General features: G+C 38.9%; 1 protein-coding gene across 10 annotated transcripts in view; it reads left to right on the plus strand.

Moving 5' to 3' along the window:
- Positions 1-25,274, plus strand: part of SOX6 (SRY-box transcription factor 6) — a 581,763-nt gene that overhangs the window by 467,871 nt on the left and 88,618 nt on the right. For all 10 annotated transcript variants that reach the window (XM_042446808.1, XM_042446810.1, XM_042446807.1 and 7 more), the window contains 3 exons: positions 12,109-12,258; positions 18,243-18,423; positions 23,560-23,747. In XM_042446808.1, coding sequence (XP_042302742.1) covers positions 12,109-12,258; positions 18,243-18,423; positions 23,560-23,747 — 519 coding nt within the window. The remainder of the gene's footprint in view (positions 1-12,108; positions 12,259-18,242; positions 18,424-23,559; positions 23,748-25,274) is intronic.

Below are 25,274 nucleotides of genomic sequence, written 5' to 3' on the forward strand. Positions count from 1 at the left end.
TTGTGCATGAAGCCTAGTAACTTCTTGTTCATCTTTAAAGCTGTGAATTAACTCAAGCTTTCCAGGTTTGAATCCTCTCACAGCCATGGAAACCCACAGGGTGACCTTGGGCAAGTCACATTCTCTCAGCCTTGGAGGAGGGCAAAATCAAATCCCCTCTTGCAAAAAAACAACCCTATGATAGGTTTGCCTTAGGTCACCATATGTTGATGGCACACAACAACAACAAAGATAAAGAAAAAATAAAGCAATTTAAGTAATCACATCCACCAGCTTTTGTTAGTGATGGCTGGTGATTATTTTACTAACCTGTACACTACTTTAGATAAACTATTTTTTTCTCACCAAAAAACCCATACATCCTAAATTCTGTTAAACTTGGAAGAATATAGTAATAACTCTTTAAAAAAATACTACAAGCATGTAAAACTAAAATTAATATGACAACAGCTTAAGACTATGCCATGATGGTACAGCTATTCTGATGATAAGAAAGGGAAACTGTTTTGTCACTTTGTCTGCATTCATGTTAAATTATCTATGGATAGTAATATTTTGGATCCATATTCATTACCTGCTTCATGTAGCAAAAACAGAGGGTCTATTTTATTTTTTTTTTGAAAGCTGAGGCAAGAAATCAGAATCCATAAAGCACTGATAAGGATCCTCTAATTGTTAATGATTTTACACCCTATTGCCGGAATAATAAAAAAATTTCCCCAGCAGAGGTCAGGATCTTTGTCACTGACTTATTTTACAGATCCTTTTAACATCTGTCCTGCAGATTGCTGAGCAGAGACCTTAGTGTGCATGAAGCCTAGTAACGTTTTGTTCATCTTCACAGCTGTGAATTAACTCAGGCTTTCCAGAAGAGGACAACTAGACAGCATAATAGGTGTTACTGGATAAAAACAACAACAGAAGCCACAAATGAAGAAATAAATGTCTGGCTTCCAAGATGATTTAGGACAGTTGTTCCGGACTTTTCCCCAACTACAATTGCCAGTCTGTTCTTAAGAAATAAAAACAGTGCATTACACTTTCAAAAGAAAAAGGAAAAGTCTATTTATATCTGTGTGGGAACCTAATCATGCTCCTGTTTCCAGTGATGATGGTTCCCGACTTGTGCCTGGTCTGCGACAAGAATAGTCCTTCTGTGTGCCAATTAATGTGGAAGCGATAAAATTTTCTATAAGAGACATATGTGTTTACATCTTGAGAAGTGTTGTTTGACAAAAAGCTTTGTTCTCCACATATTTTCCTCACAGAGTTTCATGCTGAGTTGTTTTGCTAGAAAGGTTTGATTAGCTAGAATTAGTTTGCCAAAGTAAAATAGACACTCATTTCATGACTCTTCTGACTGAGCTGTAAATTATAGTCCAATGTATGAGAAATGTCAGAAAGAAGTGTTGATTTGAACCTTTGGTGAACAACCGATATTAGAAAAGGCGTAATTCATTCAAAGGAACGAGACAAAAATACATTAAAAATCTATACTTAAGGATAATAAACATATTTTGTCAAATGACTCTAGCTTAATATGTTAGCAATGGAGACAACAGCATGTAGCATATTTGGCCATGGATTATTCTTCAGTTCAAATACTGGTTTGTTGTTGTTGTTGCTGAAATAATAATAAGCACAATGATATCATAAACCAGCCCTGGGCAAGGACTTTATAGTATATTGCAGAACCTGCAGATCCTATTTCAAGGCTAGACAACGATGTGTGACCAGCTGTGATGGCTGTGCTGCTGTCTCAACTGAATCTTCCTTCAGACCACTGTAATTCAGTGGCATAGGAGGTTTTCCCCCCCCTTTACAATTATATCATGATCCAAACTTATTTTATTTCTCCATTTTTGATAGTACTTCTGTTGTTAACTGCCCTCAAGTTAACCCCAACTCCTGCTGACCCTGTGGATGAGACATCTCAAAAAACCCCTGTCTTCTTCTGCTCTGCTTAGGTCCCATAAATTCATACCCCCCTGACCTCCCTGATTGAGCCCATCCATCTAGCATGCAGTCTTCCTTTCTATTACCCTCCACCTTGCCTAGCATTATTGTCTTTTCTAATGAGTCATGTCTTCTCATGATGTGGCCAAAGTATGCTAGCCTCAGTTTAGTCATCTTGGCTTTCAGAGAGAGTTCAGGCTTGATCTGTTCAATTACTCATTTGTTTGTCTTTTCGGCTGTCTGTGGTAGTACAGCAGGTCATAAACTGGGCAGCAGAGTTTAAGACCTTTCCCAAAATGGGAAATAAAAAAATATTTTTAAAAGAAAAAATATATGAGAAATTGGCAGTGAGAAATCTACTAATTAAGGTGATAAGTGCAGTATATAAACATTCATAGACATTTGCATACTAAACTCTGGGACAAAACAGATGTAGCAATATTCATGCAATTACTAATCATAGCATTGTGTGTGTGTGTGTGTGTGTGTGTGTGTGTGTGTGTGTGAGACAGAGAGAGAAATTGTGAATGTAAAATGTAGGGTCTTCTAATCCAGATTGTAAGAAAATCTTGTAAAGTGAAGTCCAAGGCTTTCATGGCCAGCCTCCATAATTTTTTGTGGGTTTTTCGGGCTATGTGGCCATGTTCTAGAAAAGTTTCTTCCTGGCGTTTCACCAGCATCTGTGGCTGGCATCTTCAGAGAATGCTTGCCTGGAAAGGAGTTGGGTATGTATATACTGTGTGACCTGGGAAGGCAGGAGTGATTTGCATGTGGATTGTTCTGTTGCTAATGGCAGGCCTCAGGGTGGGAGGGTATGCAAAAGAGGACTAGTGTCTGCTTGATTAGTGCTCATACTAGTCGTGAAAAAATAGCAAGAGGAAGACTCAACAAATGCAAATGAGAAATCTCCCAGGGTCAGGGGCTTCCCAGCAGACAATGAGCACTAATCAAGCAGACACTAATCCTCTTTTGCAGACCCTCCCACCCTGAGGCCTGACATTAGCAACAGAACAATCCACATGCAAATCACTCCTGCCTTCCCAGGTCACACGGCATTTATATACCCAACTCCTTTCCAGGCAAGTATTCTCTGAAGATGCCAGCCACAGATGCTGGTGAAACATCATTAATAAACTCTTCTAGAACATGGCCACATAGCCCAAAACCCGCCCCAAAATCCTGTAAAATGCATGTGATCACCCTAAATTAAACGGCAGCTTGAAGGTACATATTGCAACAAAATCACATACACACACAACTGCATTGAAGAAAAACACCTGTTGGCAGTGCTAGGATGTTTCCTACTGATCTAAATTGCTCTGTGTGCATATGTGTATGTACACGCACATGTTAAAAGACAGAAGAAGAGAGAACTATTGTGTAAACCAACCCATGAAAATATTGAAATGTTTAGTAATTAGTAAGTGCTAATTACTATAGTTTTAAGACATTTTAACTAATTGCCTCTTATTCTTACAGTTCATAGGCATCATTGTTCAAATTCCATTTTTAACATGGCACTCATTAATGTTGGGGCCACGTTAAAGTTGAGTATGTGTAAATGACCTGCATATTACATTTCAGAGATTAATTGAGTAGGGCGAGTGTTAATGAGGATGGGGGTTTGGCCCATAACATTAGTATTCTTTAAAAGCTATATTAACTTTTCAATTTATTAACATAATATTTATATTTAACCAAGAAATTCCCACTGCGACATAAAATTTTGGTTGTGGTTTTGTTGCAATATGATTTTAAACATAGAAACACTGGCACTTATACACATTTGTAACAGGTAACATCTGTGCAAATGACTTGTTAAATGAAGAAAATGTGCACTTAAATATTCAGTCTAAAACCTGTTACTTCAATTTTTTCTAATATCAAATTCATTTTGAAACACTATAATTTGATTCAGTTATGAACTTTCAAAAGTATGCCATGCTTTAATACATATACATAATTGTGAATGCAATTTACACTGTTCCTCCTTGAAGGGACCCAGATGCTGAGCAGTGAAAGATATTTTTCCAGCAAGAACATCTGGTTACTTGGCAGACTCCAAAATCTGGAGCATAGTAGTTTTGGAGTTGCCTCTGGGTTTATCACATGATGAGGTTGCTGATGAGTTGCCTGGCTTCCTTACATTTCCTGTAAGGTTCCTGTAAGACTCCTGTAAGGCTCCTTCCACTTGAAATTCTTAGGACCTCAAAAGTACTGGATCCATCTTGTAGTGATTCCTTTATGGACCAACCAAAATATACAGTATCACATTGACTTTCACGGGCTTCTTAATCAGATTAAATGGTAAAATGGCATGAAGAGGAAGGTGGTCATAGCATCTACATTTTTTTTCCTTGAGATGTTATGGGCACTCTTATGGATATGATAAATGGGCCCATCTCAAGAGACAAGGAATATTTGATGTATCAGATACTGTTTTTGAAATTCTCTTTGATTTGAAAAGACATTTGCCATGCAACACTTGATATTTTTATTTAATAAAAGCTAGTCTATAAAATCCTTTGGCCCATTTGAATTCTGGCCTTAGACTTTTAAGGAGCCACAATGCTCTTTAGTATATCAGGAATATAGGTATTCTGAACATTATTTCACTTGTTCAGGTTCTTCTCTCAATGAGGGAGGGAGCAAGGGGAGGCAGGAAACAGTTTCATCCAATGCTTACAGGGACTCCTTGACAGCAACAGCTGATTGTGTTTCATGCCTCCAACTATCTCCCAGTGTGGGGAGAAAGATGAGAGGGGGGATGATGTCTTATTCCCACCTGATGTTTCCCAGTTCAGGATCATTCAGATCTGAGGCTTCTAGGCCGAAACTGAGACTTGGGGATAGTTCCAGGTGATGTAATTGAGCATTATGCATTATGTAGCAACCACAGTTGCTCACAGTTTGTCATCAAGGCACAAAAATACAACATATTTTCATGTTTGGAATTAAAGACAGAAATCTTAGTTTAGAGGGCTCCCCTCTAGTTCAAGTGAAATGATAGGATTATTCCTTCTCACCTACTTAGGGACACAGGATAAGGAACATTTAATCTAGTCTGTTTGTTCTAGCTAGAAGGTGGATGAACAGCAGAGCAGACCATGAGCCCTGACACCACAATTATGAGGCAAGGAGGAAATGGGTGGCTTCATGGCGCATGTTTTTGCCCCTCGTTGGTGCTGTGCCAACTGCATCGCATGGCACTGATGCTTCTTTTTAGGAATGACATAATGGTGCTTGTGTGTGTTGATGCTGCCGCTTCTGACAAGTGCTGTTTGGGTGCGCAGATGCCTGCACATCATCATTGTGTGCCCTGTGTGAGTGTGGCCATGGCAAGATGGCGCATGGGCGCTGCTAGTAGGGCTGGGCGCATATGGACGCCCAGTCCTAGCGAGCCCTAAAATTGGTCCAGCACGGTGCTTTGCGCCAGTCTGTATCAAGCCTAAGTAAATACATAGATCCTCTGGAGAGACTTTGCAAGTTGCATCAACAAATCCATTTTAGTGAACTTAGAAGGTTGCTGTCTGAAATCTCCCACATGCATGACAATCCACACCACTTTTTAAAAAAAAAGGCAGCAGAAATTAGGAAATTCAAGAATATGAAAATGAAAGTGATAATATTTTGGGGTGATTTTTTACTAAAAATGTAGCAATGTAACGTCGAAGGCTTTTACTGGCATCCATACTTTTTTGTGGGTTTTTGTTTTTTCGGGCTAATGTGGGCATGTTCTAAGCAGAGTTTCTTTCGGACGTTTCGCCAGCCAGCCACAGATGCTGTCGAAACGGCCAGAAAAGAAACTCTGCTAACATGGGCCACATAGCCCAGAAATCATAGAAAACAATGTAGCAATCTGGGCCCTGAGGGAGATTAAGGGTGAAAATTGCCACCTTCCCTCCCAGGTCTGAACCAAGCAAAGTTAAACACTGTTAATATCCTGCCAATATCTTCTCAACTCTCCTCTGGCAGTCAGTAGAAATGAATGGCACATAACTGGTGGTAGACTGTGCTTTTAGGCTCTAAGATGCTTTGAGTGAGGGAAAAAAGAGTTATGAAAAAAGGCCAGCTTCTTTCCAGTCTGTAGCCGCTAAAGAGTGGCTTCATAACTCAATCTGTCTCCATCATTCACTCAAGTGCCTCCATATGCTACATGGAACATCTTAGGCACATGTGTGGCATTCAGTAGCCTTTTTTAAGGGCCAAGAAGAGAATGAAGCCAGTGAACATTTATCCAAACTGTAAATCTTCATACATAATGTGTTGTTTTGAATGGGATGCACATTCATTTCGGCATCTGAATACATGCCTTGAGTGATATGTGTACATGACTAGTTGTGTGTTAACATCTCTTTTATCCACAGTGTGAACTTGGTCAGGGCCAGTACATCAAGTGTATGCATTGAAGGATTTATACTGTTGTTTGTCTGAGCCTTTAAAAATTAGATTTGCTTTATATTGTTTTATGTGCCAAAAATATCACTCCCACCTCAGGTGACTGCACACTGCAAAAATATATACTTTTTCTTTATTCATACTTGTCATTTACCATGTTTATTAATAAATGTCCAGTTAAAATCTGGTGAAGACAGATGAAGCATAAGGACTTGGAGTCAGTTCCATGACCCTGCCCAAATAGTGACTTAACCCTGGAAAATGCAAGACATTACAAAGGAAAGGAGAAAAACACTTCTGAAAGATGTTTAAGCTATGAAAAGACCACTTTGATGTCCCCTTTGCTGTTTAGATTTAACAGCAGGCACTCTTATTCATGACTGGACAGAAAGGGGGAGTTAGAAAAACTGCCTCGGGTATATCAGTTCAGACACTATAACAGCTTAAACAAGTAGATTAAATGAAAGTATTGTATAAACTAGAGAATGGGCACGAGTACATTTTTACTTCTTTTATTACATATTTGCACATTACATAATTATTTCATATTATTTAATTATTGTACAAAACTGAATTTTGTGACTTGTATGCAGTTAGTTAGTTCAATCAAATGTGTATTTTTTGCCTAATTTCTTCTATGAATTGAAAATAGCATGGATTTTAAGTCAGATTACTTGAGGTTGTTCCCCAGAGCTAGCCTAATTTAAACAACCTCATTCAAAGTTAAATGATGGAAATCTACCAACCATCAGACCTAACCACCATAAGGACATCTTAAAATACTAGGAAATTACCCAGGAAATACCCTGAAGATGAGTGGTTTGTATGTCTAAGCATTCAGCTAGAAGAACACCACCACTCACACAAATCCCAAAATTGGCCTTTAATGCAGGTGCATTTGGATCCAACACCACTCAAACTGAGACAGGTATATAATCCTTTTGCAAACAGTGTCTGTAGATGTCATTCAAAATAGTAATATAAACTTTATTTATTTATTTATTTAAAATTCTTTTTGGCATTAGTCTAAAGTGAAAATTATCTCATGTTGGCTCTATAAAGCCAGGAGGTTTGAAACTCAACTATGCTTAAATTGAAATGTCTCCTGAGAAATGTTTGGCCTTATAATAAATTCTGTTACATTTCTTTTAAAAAATCAAATAATCACTCATGGAGTGACTCTTAATGTGCTCAGAAATAATTCTTCATATATTTAATGGGATTTGGATAGGAGTATGTTTGGAAAGGAGTATATTTGGGTAGGAGTATAATGTCCATGGAAAACCTGCATAAATTTAACCTAGACAATAAAGAAACCAAAATAGTTGAAGAATTCTCATACCTTGGATCAAACATTGATCAGAACTGCAGTGAAAGAACTTGACAAGATCATAAAGAGCAAACATATACAATTGAGCACTAAAGTTAGAATCATCTAAGCCATGGTATTCCCCATCACTATGTATGGAGGTGAGAGCTGAACAGTGGAAAAGGCAGATTAAAAGAAAATCACCTAATTTTGAGATGTGGTGCATAGAGAAGCATATTGAGAATACCATGAACAAGCAAAAAGACAACAAATAGATGCTTAAACATATAAAACCTAAAATACCCCTAAAAGCCAAGATGATCAAATTGAGGCTGTCATACTGTAGACACATCGTGAGAAATCGTGACTCATTGGAATATACAATAATACTAGGAAAGGTAGAGGGTAAGTAGAAAGATAGGAAGACTGCAGATGGCTGGACTCAATAGCTCTTACTATCAGAAAGTTCTTCCTAATGTTGAGCTGGAATCTCTTTTTCTGCAGTTTGAATCTATTGTATGCTCCATCCTCAATATGACACACCTTCAGATAAACAGGGCTATCATATCACCTATTAACTGTCTCTTCTCCAGGCTAAACATACCCAGCTCCCTAAGTCTCTCCTCAGAGGGCATAGTTTCCAGACCCTTCACCATTTTGGTTGACTCAAGGGCACTTAACAGCAACAAATGTTCTCTAGAAAAGTTACTAATTGTGACTGAACTTTTATATAACATGTGCAATCTTGTTATATATAATTTCTAAAACATTTTATCTACTTATCAAAAACAGACCTCGCTTTCAAAATGGAACATAAAAATTAACAAAAGTATTAAAAAATGCTCACGAGAATTTGTGATTTCTGATTTCAATTGATTGTTATTACTCTAACATTACTGACTAATATGTGCATTCTTGACACTTGAGCCATCTTGCCAAGGAAAGGAGAACAGCTGCATCACTTTTGGACTTAATTCTGGAAAATTTGTTGTGGATCAAAAATGAATTTGTGGGCAGTCAACTTGTTTTCTACACAAATAGGAATTTTATTCATCAGGAATTAGTGCAGTTTGAGCAAAATACAATGTGCAAGACAAACAAGCAACAAATGTTTGATCACAAAGCACATTTTCTATCTCCACAAACTATGTTTTATGTACTGTACACAAAAGAACCGCATATTTTCCCCCAAAGAAAACATAATTTTTTTTGGGGGGGGGTGTTTTCTACACGTAAGTGCTATTTTTACACAAATGTTAACATTACAAAAAAGCAATATCTTGTGCAAGAATCTCTGTGTTTTGTGCAAAATACTCTGTCTCCTATGCAAAAATACTGCTGTGGGAGATAATGTAGAAACACGTTTTTCAACCCACAAAACATACTTTCAGTGTAGAAAAATCAATTTTTTCTAAGCAAATATTTTTTCCCAAATGAACTCCTGAAGTAAAAACAGTACTTGAAAATTTTGCAATATATATATACACACACACACACACACACACACACACACACACAATTATTCGTTCTTGCATGTAGGAACATAATAAATGAAGAGTTGCACCCCTAGTTTGAGACAGTAAGGTTATATTCCACAACTAAAGAATAGGCATTGGATACAGAATCCACTAGATTTCTGTGGCATAGTAAAATCCCACTGAAAATACTGGAATATTAGCATCTGTCTACCTTCAGAATGAGCTATAGGTGAATGAGATAATTTTGCTGCGAGTTTCTGAAACATGTTTTAATGGGTCAGAAAAACCTTAATAATACTGGATCTAACTATCAAAACAATGAAGATCAGTTAAGGATTGTCTTTCTTTAAATGCCTGAATATTGTACATCAGAAGTTTTCACTAACATGTGAACCTTATCAAGTAGATTAGGGATGCCAAATTTCCAGTTATTAGCTTAACAGATGTCATTTTGATAATAAAAGATTCAGGGCTTATAATGTTGGACCTTTCTTGCAACTCGCCTTAAGAAAGGCAGCAGGAAAAATTGGTGAATATATGCTGCCTAACAAAACCTCAAATATCTATTTTCTCTTTGTACAATTATGTTCCTTCACTCTGTAGTGACGGTCAAATTTAACTTGCATGGGAGATGTATATATCCAAGGACTTTTGCAACACTTTTTGTTTCAAAGTTGCATAGTGATATCACTTATGGACCTAACCAAAAATGATTATAAGAATATCATGTTAGTTTATGTTACTGCTACAGCCCAAGGGTGTTAAAAAGTCCCTAAATTCCAGTAGTATTTACTCGGTGGAAAAGGAGAGCCGGAAAACTAGCATTTAAGGAGAGGAGTAAAGCCAGAGCTTTCACTCTCGACCTTTAATTGCTGCAGTTTGTAGAGCTTGTGTCCTGCCTCTATAGAGAATTGATGACACTTCAGTCAAGTGGACAGTGAAGAGAATGGTCAGTCAGGTTCCTAAAGTGTTGTACGGGACAAGCCTTAATACCAAAGCTAACTGAAGGTGCATTTCCTACTGCAGAGGTTGGAGCTATATAGACTTACTGGAAAGACTAGCCAGCACCCAGAATACTGACTTTGACCTCATATGCATACATTTGTCTAGCCACTGAGTCATTGAGCATATACAGTATTGTGTAAGTTTCATTTCTTTGGAGGCTTGTTATATTAGAAAAATTGTTCCAAAGAAAGCAACAATTATGACATAAGCACATCTGGCTCTTGCAAAATTTTCTTTATTAAGCTTTCATTTAATTACATGTGCTGAAAGGTCTGCTTTTGATTACTGTAATTTTTTTATTTGTCCATCTGAATGATAGTAATGTTGGAAATTATATACAACCCCCCTTTTAAAATAAATATATAAAAAACTTAAACCCTAATAAGTCAAATTTATACAGGCTTCTTTGTGAGAGCGGGGAATGGGATCTTCCCTATTTATAATGGCAGAATTATTGCTTCTGCTAATTCAAGGTGAGGTTTTAAGGCTGGCTGCTAGACCAAATTAAACATATTTACTTTATTCAGGAAATACTTGATAATGCTTTAGAAATATATGACTTAATTGCACATCTTCTGACAGGTTCTGTTCAACTTCTGAAAAGTTCAGGAAGTTGCATGCAAACTCCATAATCATGTTTAAAGTTGTACTTATATTTCTGTTTTTGAACAGAGATATATTGATTTCAGTGTTGGACTATTGGCCAAAACACACTGTAGAAATAATCCAGTTTGACACCACTTTAACTGTCCTGGCTCAAAACTAGTGAATTCTGGGAACTGTAGTTTTGTGAGACGTTTAGCCTTCTCTATCAGAGAGCTCTGGTAGCACAAGAAACTACAGTTCCTAGAATTCCCTAGTGCTGAGCCAGAGCAGTTAAAGCAGTGTCAAACTGGATTATTTCTGCAGTGTGTTTTGGCCCCATGACTCTGGAGAACAGGGCTCAAATCCTTCTTGGGCCATGGAAACCCATTGGGGGACCTTGGGCAAGTCACACTCTCTCTGTTTCAGAGAACGGCAAAGACAAACCCCCTCTAAACAAATTTTGCCAAGGAAACCTTGTGATAGATTCACCTTTGGGTTGCCATAAGTTGGAAAACAACAAAAAAATTTGCACTTCATTTCATGTTGGCACTAAAATATAATAAGTATTTAAATTGTTAGTATACTTGGTCCTCCATATGCACAGGTTCTGCATCCATGGATTCAACCATCCCTGGCTTGAAAATATTCCAAAAATAAAACAGTTTCCAAAAAGCAAACCTCTGTTTTTGCTATTTTATATAAGAGACAACAATTTACTACTCCATTGTATATAATGGGACTTGAGCATCCATGGATTTTGGTATCCATGGGGGTCCTGGAATCAAAACCATGTGGATACCAAGGGTTCACTGTACTTAACAGGTAGAAATAAAATTGCTTAACTGCTTCATCTCAGTGGCATTAAACAAAACAAGCCAAAGCAATTTACTATAATATTCTCTGACATGTGACAGGTACTTGCAAGCTAATTATAAGATATTTAATGGCAAATCATATGTGCTCTTTAACAATTGGAATTCAAAGATAAAGCAATATGGAAAATCAGTGTGCAAAGAGATCTTGTAGCATCTTTTGAGACTAACTGAAAGAAAGAAGCTAGTAATATGAGTTTTCATAAACTTGAGGAAGTAGATGTAGGTCTATGAAAGCTCATGCTACCATCTTTTCTCTTTTGGTGAGTTTCAAAAGTTCTGCAAGATCTCTTTAACAATTAAGTTTGACATACCTGTTTTGATCCTGTATTAGGTGTGATAAAATATCTAGACAATGCATCACTTTTCTTAATCAGGTACAATTCAGCTTTAATCCTCAATTAAATTGGCCTAAGTGCCTGCCACAGCCCCACGGCCCAGACCTGCTATTTAAGAGTATCTGCTTCAAGAATTCCTAAAGGCACACATTCCTCTTGTTTTGCAGCAACTCTATGCTGCTCAGTTGGCCAGCATGCAGGTTTCACCTGGAGCCAAGATGCCCTCCACCCCTCAGCCGCCAAGCACGACAGGGACACTCTCACCTACTGGGATGAAAAATGAAAAGAGAGGGACCAGCCCTATAACTCAAGTTAAGGTATGTATTTCTTTTTACATTCATGAACTTTCTTTCTGATAAAGGCCCAAAACAGAGGGCAAAAAAGTGCTGGCTTCTAGATGTTTTGGTAGTATGGTGTACATATGACGCATGCCCCCACATCAAAGTTGCACCAATGCCACCCAAGGCTGCTTAAAGCCAGCAAGAAAAGGAGTGGCACAAAGCCACTCCTTGCCATGATCCATTCAGGACCATGGCAGCAGCCAGCTTTGGGACCATGATGTCCGATCACTGTGGCCATGCGCCTATTGGGGCTTGCTCATGGCTGGAGCCCATCTGCTTGACCCCAAAGAGAACTTAATTTACTGTAATCCTAATATTTTTGACATATTTCAGGTCAGGGGAAGAAAGATCTGCCACTTTGGCTGCAGCCAAATTATGCTTACTTAGCTATATTGAGGCACTTGCTTTTTTAGGTATGAGTAGGAGACATTCTTAATATAACAACTTAGAGATAACAGTCTCTCTCTACACAGAGGAATACCTTCAATGATGTTTTAGCTCTGTTGGGGCTTTTACAGGTCACTACATTTATCGGTGGCTTTGTGGGCTATACTCACTAGACAAAGCAATCATGATACTGTTTATGTGATCAAGATTCAAGAACACTTAGTCTTGCCAATGAGTCTTGACTTTTGCTTTTACCTGATTCACTTTAACCCCCAATTCAGTGCTCAAAGATCTAAATATATCAGAAGCTGATGAAATTAGAGTGATATTTATTCTATTATAAGTGATAATACAGGTCTAGCTTTTTATTTTCTACTTATTTCTATTATTTTCCCCTTTCTGCCAGTTCAACTCATCCATTATTTTACCTTTGGGAACTTTATATGGTTGTATAAAATGTCTGAAGTATATAAACAGGTGAAAATTCTTGAGGATGTATGAAAAGGTGAAGTGAAGAGTTAATATGAATTGATCAAGTTAATTCTCATGCATAGTCAACATCTTTTTTTAAAACCCCTATGGCTATGGAGTTGTATGATCAAGAATTGCAGCTGCTCTGCTAAGCCCTATGTTTAGCATAATCTGGGTAGAGCATTTAGGACATGTGATGTGTAACACGATAGTGATTGCATAAATCCTACTAATATTACAGTAGTCACTTCAAAGAGTCCCCCCCTCCACAAATTGGCCTTTAGTGTGTGAGATGGCCAGAAAACCACACCCCTTTGTTATTTTACAAATCAATCATTGTATTGAAAGAAGTCTCAGATTAAAATAAAAATTAAAGGAGCATGGCTGGGGAGGGGGAAATAAGATGATCACTGGCAATTGATTGGGAGGAAAGAAAATGCCATGACTGCAGATTGATTGGACCCTTGTTGATAGCGTACTGTTGCTGATATTTGGCTTGCTTCTATTTGGTTTTGATGTATTGTCAAAAGCTCATGCATGCTTAATTTTCACTTTCTTAGAACTAGGATGCTACAGCATGGTACTTGGCAGCAGCATGGAGCAACCAAGCTCTTTTTTCGAGCCTTTTGTGAGCATCTGGAATTTATAATCTATGTAGTTTTTCCTTCTTTAGTGGAAGATATCAATATGTATGTATTGATAGATGTTCACAATTAATGTATAGAATGCAATAGGCTCAAAAAATACCATCTCCCTTTCATCCTAAACACTAACTATCAGCTTTAATTCAGCATATTTTCCTATTATTTGTGTTGAATTATCACTAGGCACAGAAGAGAACAAGCCAGGTCTTCCATATGGTATGATGCTGCGTGTATGATGCTGACGTAGGATGCTGCCCTAGAGCAGATGGCTTGTCTGAGTGACACTCTAGCTTCTTTCTTTCTTTCTTTCTTTCTTTCTTTCTTTCTTTCTTTGTTGCATTAAAATTTGCAGGCAAACTCCAGTATATTTTGTACAAAAAAAAAAAAAAAGGCTTTCTTTGCAAAACTGACTTTTTGCTTTTATTGTGTGTGTGATGCTATCTTATGCTTTTCATCCTGGACAACACTGTACATTGTGCAAATGTTTAAGTGTTCTTATTTTGTAAAAGAAAAGTGTGAAAATATAGGCACAGGGCAAGGAAACATCTATTTTCCAAAATATTTATTTATTTATTTATTGTATTTATACCCCGCTCTTCAGAAATGCTTTCAGAGTGGCTTACAAATTGGTTCCAAGCCCTCAGACGTACAGTCTAAAGAAACAACACATAAGGAAATGGGATGGCTGTGGAGGAGGGGGGTAAGTCCAGCAAAAACTGCCTCTTATTGTCTCCCTCTGAGGTCATGGTAATGGCAGTTGCCTCTGGGCTAGGCATGGTGGAGCGGTGCCTGGCTCTCATTCTTACCTTCTGAGGCCAGGGCAATGGCAGTTGGAATGAAGGGAGGGCCCCCTCTGGGTCAGACATGGTGGAGCCACACCTGCCCTTTCTTTCCCCCTGAGGCCAGGGCAACAGTAAGGCTTAAAATAAGATAGTGCTTAAAATGGTGATTAAACTATTTGCATAGATTTCTAGGGAAGCCACATTCCTTTTGGATAGTATACATAATCAAGAAGACCAAGAATGATTGAAGATGTACGCTCTGAACACAAGGGATTGATCATCATCATCATCATCATCACCACCACCACCACCACCACTACAATTACTATTATCCATACTTTCTCTCAAAATTTAGACTCAGGGCTGCTTACAAATTAAAAATATAATACAGCTAAAACCATAAAAAAGTGAACATTAAAATAGGATTAAGCTTTTGGCAGTATTAAAATGATTTAAAATTACACTTTAAAAGATACACTAACATTAAAAGGGGGGATAACCTGTTAAAACAGTCCACTCTAAAACAATACAGCACCCACAGTCTATTCAACCATCTAGTCAATTTCCTCTTCTCAAACATCTGAGACAAGGATATGTCCACAAAGTTCATGAGACCTTCTGATTACACACCTCTCTCGAGTCTGGATTAAATCACCCTATTGTCTGTGATTTATAAGCACTGGAGGGGGCAATGCCTAGAAATAACGTAAACTGTAGAGAGTATGTAGTATTATAAATAGTTACATATTTGTTGCATGAACCTAATAATACATTATATATGACAAGAAGCACCATGTGGAATCTCGACTTGATAGCAAGGGGAATGGCAGGGGAAAGATAATGGATTGCATTATTGTATTCTTTCATATATTTCTAAGCTTTGAAGTGTTCAGTGCTGTCTGCTAAAATATGGATGATGCACCCTTCTATCCAGCATGTCTCAGCTTTGGGCATATTTTAAATGAGGGAGCCATGTTACCAGGCTCTTTTCATTTTAATTACAGAAAATCTGTATTCTGCTATTACAAAAATGCTGTGCCTGGCTGATTGCTAACAAGTTCAGCACAGGGTACAATCTCTGCAATGAAAAGGGTGAGGTTATGCTGTAAAGGGGAACACTAGATCAAAAGAGCAAGTTTCTGAGATCCTTCATTTCCCAGAAGTTAGATGTTTCTTAAGATTAGATGCATACAGGTTTTCCCTATGTGAATTCTCTAGCCCCATTTTTCTCATTTCACGGACACATAACATATCACAAAGTGAATCACTATCTCTCTTAATTATATGGCTATGCATCTGCTTAAATCGGTACCAGATTCATACTCTCAAATTTTCTGCCTGCAAATTCACGCTTTACTTTGTCAAAATGTACATGCAATACTATAACTTAGAGATTAACACATTTTTTAAATATCATAAAGTCTATTCCAAAAGTGTAGCCTCCCCTTCATAATATTTCACAGAAATCATATATCTAATTCCACATGTGTCTATACTCTATTCAGGGAGATGAATTTTAATACTAGAATGCAGTCTATTTTTTTCTTCATGTGATATTGTGTGGAATAGCTAGAATGTTTAATGAATTACTACTTTCTCTTACTGTTTGTGTGGTCACTGATACAATAGAGATTCTTAGGATTATTCAAGATGATTTTCATAACTAATAAATAGATCTTGATTCAGTAAAGTGTAGCCATAGCACATAAAGTGAAAAATACTGATAGGAAGAAAATAAACTTATTGTGGTACTGGAGAAGAGTTCTACGGATATAATGGACTGTTAAAAAGGGGTCCTACAACAAGTCAAGCTTGAACTCTCCCTAGAAGCCAAGATGAATAAACTGAGACTGTTGTATTTCAGCCACATCATGAGAAGGCATGACTCACTAGAAAATACAATAATGCTTGTTAAGGTAGAAAGAAGTAGGAAAAGAGGAAGACAACATTCAAGGAAGTCACAGCCCTGAGTATGCAAGACCTGAGCAGGGCTGTTGATGTTAGGGTGATTTGGAGGTCTCTCATTCATAGGGTTGCCATAAGTCAAAGTTGACTTGATGGCAGTTAGGCACAACAATAAATAGCACATGAATTCTTGCATTGCAGCTCCTGTGCCATGCAGGGACACGTGTTGCTGGCACTGATACAGCAAAAGTCATCACAAGCGGTGACTATTACCAAAGATAGTACAGCAATGCTCTGCAGAATTTTTACAAGTTAGTTCTCTGATGTCTTCTGGTTATTACAGTAAAAAAGCCATGTCCTGAGTTCTTGAGACCCAGTTTGCTGTCCCATATCATTCACACAAGAGAGGTGGAGTAAATATATCTGCATTGCTCAGATCCTCTTATGCTATTTTGACCTCAATAGGAGTCCTAGCTGAATGCAACAGTAACACTAGGATAGTGGTTTACCCTCACAAGCACTAGGCACTGATTGCTCATGTTATTTATTTATTTATTTACTGGATTTATAGCCCGGCTTTCATCCAAAGTAAGATTCTAGGCAGTGTACACAGTACAAAAGCTGCATAATTAATTTAGGTTGAGTGTGCCTTCCTCTCCAGCCAATCCTTTGGAAGAAAATGCAGAAATAAAGTAAAAGAGTAATTAGCAGCCAGACACTCCTGCACAAAACATATGACTTCAACAGGGAGAAATACCAATAAACATTTGATTTACTGTTTATCCTAGCAAATGATGGAAAGAATATTCAAACATCTTCCAAAAATTATTGAAAAACATCCTTTTCAAGGGTTCAGAGTGCATGATGAGAAGAATCCTGGACTGATGAAAATTTTAACAGTTCAGAACTTACCCTGTGCAAAATTAGCATGTTTTTTTAAAGCAGAAAACAAGGTTTTCTTTGCAGAAAACACATTTTTTGTACAGATGAAAATGCTGTTCTCTGCAAAAAGCTCAAATTTTGTGCAGAATAAGTCCCCACTTACAGCATTTGCTGCACAGAAAATGTTTCTCCACAAAAATATTATTGTATGCAAATGAAATCTGTTTCTTGTGCAAAACATGCTGTTTTCTTTGAAAAACAACACACATCTGAACTTAAGTGCCATCTTTGAAAGTGTCATAGTTTTTGGAGACTTTCTCACAGTGGAGAAAAAATTGCTAAAATAGCTCAGTGCAACCTTTGAGAATGAAATTAGTGAAGAATTGCATCCCCACTCCTTGCTTAATTCCACAATTAGGACCACCACACATACACCTGCTTACTCGAATAGATAGATACACATATTGCATGTACCTTTGGGAAGAAAAAAAGGCCACAACATCCAAGAACTTTTCTAGGAATCCCAGAAAAGCAATACCACAGAGCTGTTTGGAACTATAAAAAACATTTCTTTGCATACGCCCTGGGTTAATTTAGATCTCAGAAAATACATTAGGAAATTAAGCAGTAATGTGAGCTAATTCAGATTTTACTTTGTCAAAAAGAATGATCCAACCGCATAGTTAATGTAAATAGAGGCATAGTGCAGAGAAATTAATGAGATTTTCCTTTAATTGAATCTTCAAGGAGTATAAATAATTAGCTCCCTTTGTTATTATTGCAGGAAAGTGCAGTATTGTCTGAGAGGTATAAAATAGCTGTGGCCTCCTAAGTGATAATGTGTTTCATTTGTCTTCTTCTAATAATTATTTACATTAAACTCTTCCAGGATGATGCCGCACAGCCACTGAATCTCTCAGCCAGACCCAAGACAGCGGAACCCGTCAAGTCCCCGACATCACCAACCCAGAGCCTCTTCCCAACTAGTAAAACCAGCCCCATGAATGTCGCAAATAAAAGTGGAATCCCCAGCCCTATTGGTGGAAGTCTAGGAAGAGGATCTTCACTAGGTACTCAGAAGGGGAGAAATGTGGTTGAGTTAGAATACAGAGGGGCTGAGTCTAACGTGTGGTCTGCTTTTTCCTCCTCCCACAAAAAGAGTTCCATACCTTTGCAAGAATTTTTGAAATTGTCAGATATTAGTTCAGTAGTTCTGCTAGGTCAGTAGATCGCATTCAGATGGACAGATTCAAGCAAGAAAGCCAAGGATCTGAGTCTGCAAGACTTGAGTAGGTTTGTTGATGATAGGTCTCTCATTCATAGGATCACCATAAATCAAAGTCAACTTGAAGGCAGTGGTAGAATTCAAAGACATAACTGTTAGCCTGGAAAATCATTAAGCAAATTAATCTTACAGCACCTTTGAGATTAACTGAAAGATAGAGTTTGGCAGCATGAGCCTTCGTAGACCTGAGCTTACTTCCTCAGATGCATTCAGTCCAAATATATCTGAGGAAGTAGGCTCAAGTCTATGAAAACTCATACCAGCAGTCTCAAAAGTGCTGCAAGATTCCTTTGCAACAACAAAGGTGATACAGGTTTTTCAGATCTCTACAGTCTTCATTTAGTGATGATATTGTAAAAGCAATAAATCTGTTTACCAAAATTCAATTTCCTTGGGTTGAAAACTCTTTCTAAAAAGTATCCTTTTGCTGCATGTGCAATCGGAAGGACTATTGTATTAATATATGCAGTGTACCATGAAGCCATTGCCTTTGTTCATGCCTCTGCTAATAGGTTGGAATTTGTAAATATAATGCATTTCAGCTGCTTTTCTATCTATAATTTCTTGTTCAAGAACTGTGACCTTTAAATTCTAAATTGTAGGTTCAAATATTCTGCAACTGGTTTTTGCCATTAACTCAGATGTAAACCCTGTTCCCACATCTACTCTGGGAGCAGTATTACAGGGGCCAATAATGTCATCCCCAGCATCACATGTACATTAATTTGTGCTTCCTCCAACATGAGATGTCATCTTGTGCCACCAACGTCCCTCTACACTCTATACATTTGACAGACAAGACCATCTCTAAGCAAGAGGATAAATGGACACAAATCAGATGTTAGAAATAGCAACACCCAAACACTTCATATCTTGAGTCCTTAATATCATTCTGCACTGAATCTGAAGTAGTGGGTTTAGGTGTAGAAAAACTCATGCTAATATAAAACCCAGTTAGTATTAATGGTGCTGCCACATTCATCCCCCCCCACTCCCTTCCACAAATTCTTGTTGTCACCGAAGCAAAGAGCCACTGTTGATTTCTGGAGCCAGTTCTTCCTCTTCCTCCTTGCTGTTGCTGACTGTTCATGTACCAGAGCAGGAGCAAGGGAAACAGGAAGGAGGAGGAGCAGCAACCTCCAGTCACCTTTTCCTCTATTGCTGGACAGTGGTATGGAGTGAGCATAGAGGTTGGGGGCAAATAAATAGACATAATAGGAAGAGATTCCCCTGAAAATATGTGTTGCTTCTCCCCACTCTGGCACCGGTTGTTCACTAGTTATTTTCCCTAGAAAGTGACAGAAGCCTATGGAAACTAGAAGAAGTTAGTGGAGCAGAGTTTGGAATGTTAATTTGGAAAAAAAATAGTTTTTTAATGCTCCCAAGTAGTTAGTTAATATATTTACAATTTTAAAGTAACTATTTTATTTTTCTTAAAATTTTATCCTTTCCAAAACAATTATTATTTCACATCTGTAGCTGCCTGTTGTTTTAAAATCTGATCAGTTGGTGGAATCAAAATATATTGTCTCTGTTTATTTACAGCTTTGGATTTATATTAAATTGCTAACTCCCATACTCTCATACACATGCTCCAACTTGCCATTTGCATGACTGGAGTACCTTGAATCCAGTATTTTATAGTCACAATGAAAGGCTAATTAAAATATACAGAGATGTCTCTGAAAATCTGACTGTCACCTGCTTATCCCATATTTCTTTCCAAGGCCTGCCTCTTTGGCCAGTCTTTAACACTACATCTGACATTAAATGCCTTATGTGTTGGGGTGGGAGTAGTTTTCTGTAGAGTGAGATTTCCTTCTTTTTGCTTATTTAGTAAATCTTAAATTCTTGGGTAATTTTGTAAAATCTAAAGTGAATTAAGACTGTGTGCCTGCTATCCTTTTGGTGAAATGTGCTAGTGTAAAATTCTCTGGTGCCTGCACATGTACTTCTAAGGTTGATACAGAAGGCGGCATTCAATACCTCATTGTTCAATGGCTGTCCTGTGCAATCCCAGTTGAGAATCCCAGATTACATCTCTGGAGCCAATCAGGGCCTGTGGGGGCAGGGGATGATCTGATTGCATTGGAGATTGCTGGATCTCCAGTGAGTTTGCCTGAAATCCAGTGGAATTCTCCTGCCCTCACCAATTGCTGAATGACCATGAGAATATACTGTGGACCATCATGTGGGGTTGAAAAGGGGGGGGGGGGGGGAAGAACAGATATCTGTGTCCCACCAGCAATCATACATCTTATCACCCTACATGCCCTGTGAATATCACATTAATGGAATGGCTATAACCAAACCAAACTGATAGGGTTGAAAACAAGGTAAATCAGGGATCAGTTAAATATCTTTGCTATCCACATCATTTCTGGACGGATGAAAAAAAAAAAGCCTATTGAAATATAAACACAATAGTAAGTAAATGAGAAATATTTGTAAAACAGATATGAACACACACACACAAACACACACACATTTGCCTTCAAAGTTGAGTTGCAAATTTCATTGTAATTTTTACTGGTATTTTATTATATTGGAAGCTGCCTTGAATCCCTGACATGGAAAAAGGATGAGATATAAATCTGATGTAACGTATATACTGGACTATAGGTCAACCTCACATATAAGTCAAGGGCAGGTTTTGGAGCCAAAATTATGGATTTTGATATGACTCCTGGATGAGCCAAGGGTAAAATTTAGGGGCATGCCATGAAAGATGTAAAGGACAAAGCAAGGGTAAACAATGAACTTACAAAATTATAGCAGACATAACTATCTGTACTCATACTAAAGGCTGGATGGATGAGAGAGTAAAAGGGTGTCAGTGCTTCCAGAGCAGATTAAACTCTTGCCTTTCACCAGAGGATAGATGTGTGTATATATGAGTTAAAGTACAGTACTTACATTGATCCATCGATATGTCGATTCAGGTTTTTTGAGTCAATTTTTAACCTAAATGTCTAGACTTATACATGAGTATATACAGTGCTCTCTCTCTCTCTCTCTGTGTGTGTGTGTGTGTGTGTACATACATACATACATACATTGGGTCGTTGGTATCTGCAGGGGATCCATTCCCTGTGGATGCCAAAATCCACAAATGTTCAAGTCTCATTGACTTCAATGGTGGTGCGGCCACATGGGGACAATCAATGGCACTTTAGAGGAGCTGCTGCCTCCTCCTCCTCCTCCTCCTCCTCCTCCTCCTCCTCCTCCTCTTTCCTCTGGCTGCCTCTTCCTCTTCCCTTCTCCCCCTCTTCTTTCCACCGCCAGCTCTGCCTCCACATCTTCCTCGCCACCACTTCCTCCTCTTCCCTGCTGCCATGTCGCACTTTCTTCCTCCTCCTCCTCTGCATAGTGGTTTGAATATTGAGTTGTGACTCTAGAACCAGGATTAGATTTCCAGCTCAGCCATGAAACCCTGCTGGGCCACAGCCTCAGAGGATGGCTGTGTGGCAAACCTCCTCTGAAGAAATCTTGATACGAAAACCCTGTGATAGTTTCACCTTAGGGTTGCCATAAGTCGGAAACAACTTGAAGGCACACATGAAACACACATATCATACTAAAATGTGGGGTGGGGAGGGAATTCACACTCTGTTTGCCTTCTCTTCATAGAGCGGCCTACTTGAGGCGATGAACTACTACCATGTCGCCATAGCAACCCTCCTGCATGGCCCTCACTTGAGGGCCTGTTTTCCTTCCTCTCCAATGGCAACACCGAGGAGGCATACATTTCCCCCTAATAACACAGTTGAGTCCCAAGATGAAGGATTTAATTTCCCTTCAGCTTTGTTGCAGGCCCATGCATTGAGGGCTTCACCGCTTTGTTCACCGCCACCCGCCTTAGGCATCGAGAGCACAGGGGTTGGTTTGGGAAGCAAAGAAAGAGTGGAATCCAGCTCTGGTGGTGACGGTACAAGGATGAATGGTGGTACATGAACCATGAGGATGGAGAAGGGGTGGTGGGAAAATGGCAGAAATGGTGGTGCCTTGTTTGAGAAAGGAGGAGATGTTAGTGATATATTCAAGTCTTTTAGTACAAGGCTGCATCCATGCTGCAGAAATAATCCGGTTTGACACCGCTTTCGTTTGACACCCCCTCCTCACTGCTGCCCTGCTGTGCCTTCCTCTTCCTCCTGTGGAAGCCCTTGCTAAGTTGCTAAGTTGGCATGGGGAGTCTTGAAAGGAAGCTATTGAATACAGAAAATAAGGAAATAAGTACCTGTAATACTCTCTCTCTCTCTCTCTCTCTCTCTCTTATGGTGGCACAGTAGAGGAGCCCTGGTGGTGCAGTGGTTAAATGCCTGTACTGCAGCCACTCACTCAAAACCATAAGGTTGCGAGTTCAAGACCAGAAAAAGGGCTCTAGCTTGACTCAGGCTTGCATCCTTCTGAGGTCACTAAAATGAGTACCCATATTGTTGGGGGAAAATTATCTTACAGTTGTAAACTGCTTAGACACTGCTTCGGCAGTATGAAGTGGTATATAAATGAAGCTTCTTTGTTTAATGAATTGAAAGATTTTCGTCTAGCCATGCTGAATTACTGGGATAGGACAGAAAATGATTTCAGATAGAGCATGGAATAGTTTGAATAAGCTATTCATATACTATTCAGCTATTCTCAGTCTATAGCTCTAAGAAGACAGTTTCCAGCTAAGTAGACATTGGTCTGGACAGAAAACAAAATCTGAATTGCTGCCCATGCTCCATTATGGATACACAAGCCCAAGGAAACACTTATAAGTTGCTGTTTTTTAAGTTGTCAGGATATGAAATAAGTATTGGGGGAATGTTTGTAAGTATATGTTTAGAACATATTTTGCAAGAAAAAGAAAGTTTTTAAAAAACAAACAAAAATGATTTCAATAATAACTTTTAACAAAGATTTTATTTTCTGTTTCTAGACATCCTTTCTAGTCTTAACTCTCCTGCCCTGTTTGGGGACCAGGACACAGTAATGAAAGCCATTCAAGAGGCTCGAAAAATGAGAGAACAAATCCAAAGGGAGCAGCAGCAACAACAACCACATGGCATTGATGGAAAACATCCCTCCATGAACAACATGGGTCTAAACAACTGTAGGACTGAAAAGGTAATGTGTTGCTCTCTTATCATTTCTGCTGCTTCTTTTTGTGGAAGGGATGGTAACTGGCTAATTTAAACTTTGTAGTTTTTTCTACCATACTCTCTTAAAACTATATTTATTGTGGACAAGAATAACATTTCACTGTGTCATATATTTTGAGAAAATGAGAACTTAGACTGGATTAATCAGAATGAGATCCATGCAGGAAAAATGACATTTAGGCAGGTTACAAATCGCCATTAAAGTATGGACTCCGCCCGTACTAGGGTTAGGAAGGTGCGGTGCTTCCGCACCCCCCTAACCCTAGTACGGACTGAGTCCGTACAAAATGGCGGCTCCCCTTTCACAAGGGGGCCGCCATGACGACGTCATGACCGTGCCGCCTCTACACGGGGCGGCGCGGACGTGACATCGTCGGTCCGCACCAGGGCGCCTAGGGCGCCCTTTCCGAGGACCAGGAAGGAGCTCCGTTTCGGAGCTCCTTCCTGGTTTGCTGCGGTGCTTTGCTTCGCTGGGCGCAGCCTTCAGACGGGTGCACCCAGCGAAGCAATGGAGAAAGGGGCCAAGCGGCCCCTTTCTCCTTCTCCCCGCCGCTGCGGGGTGTCCTTGGGGCTTGAAGCCCCAGGGACACTACTTTTCAGGCTGCGGGGAAGCGGCGTTTTGCTGCTTCCCTGCAGCCTGAAAAGCGGCGGATCGGGGCCCCAGCGGCTGCCGTTCTGGCAGCTGAAGCCCCGATACACCGGGGAAAAGGTCGAGTGCAGCCCGCCCCAAATGGGCGGTCTGTAACCCGCCTTAGGCTCTCAGAACTAAAAATTATCCTGGTATAAACAATAGTACAGTGCTTTTGGTATAGATAGGACCATGCCTACGTCATCAGAAATTATCACATGAACTCATTTGTCTCCACCTGTAACTATGAGGAACCTTATAATTCATGAGGAAATCCCATGAATAGCTGCCAATTGCTCTGCCATCCTGAAAGTAGCTCCTGTGCGATAATGTCTATTGTGTTAGCGAGCCAAATAAACACAAGAAGAAACCTGTTGAATCAGACCAAATGCCTGTTTCCTACAGTGGTCAGCATGATGACTCTGGATAGCCCAATAATGTAGAACAAGAATGTGGCTCTCTTCCTCAAAATTGACATTTAGTGGCATGTCGCTGCATGTTGCATTCAATTTAGTTGTCATTAAGAGTAGGTGCTATTAGAAGAATTCTTCATACAGGCCTTTTAAGCAAAGCTGCCATTATCACATTTTGTGACAGGAGTGGATTCCATTAATAAATTGTGCATCTCATGAAGAAGTAAATTATTTAGTCTGCCTTGAATCTGCTGCCAGAGTAGTATGTAAGCGGTGGTAGTGGTGAGGGGAACAAAATTAGTCATCATTTTTCTAAACTAAATACATCAAACATATCTGCTTTTCATCAAAAGGAAAATTCTCCAGCACTTTGATCAATTTCTATACCTTTTCCAGATCTGAAATCTTACTCAAGTTTCTCATTTTTGTTGTTGCTGTTGTTGTTAATTGC

Source organism: Sceloporus undulatus, chromosome 1 (genome assembly GCF_019175285.1).
Source record: "Sceloporus undulatus isolate JIND9_A2432 ecotype Alabama chromosome 1, SceUnd_v1.1, whole genome shotgun sequence".
Taxonomy (NCBI): Eukaryota; Metazoa; Chordata; class Lepidosauria; order Squamata; family Phrynosomatidae; genus Sceloporus; species Sceloporus undulatus.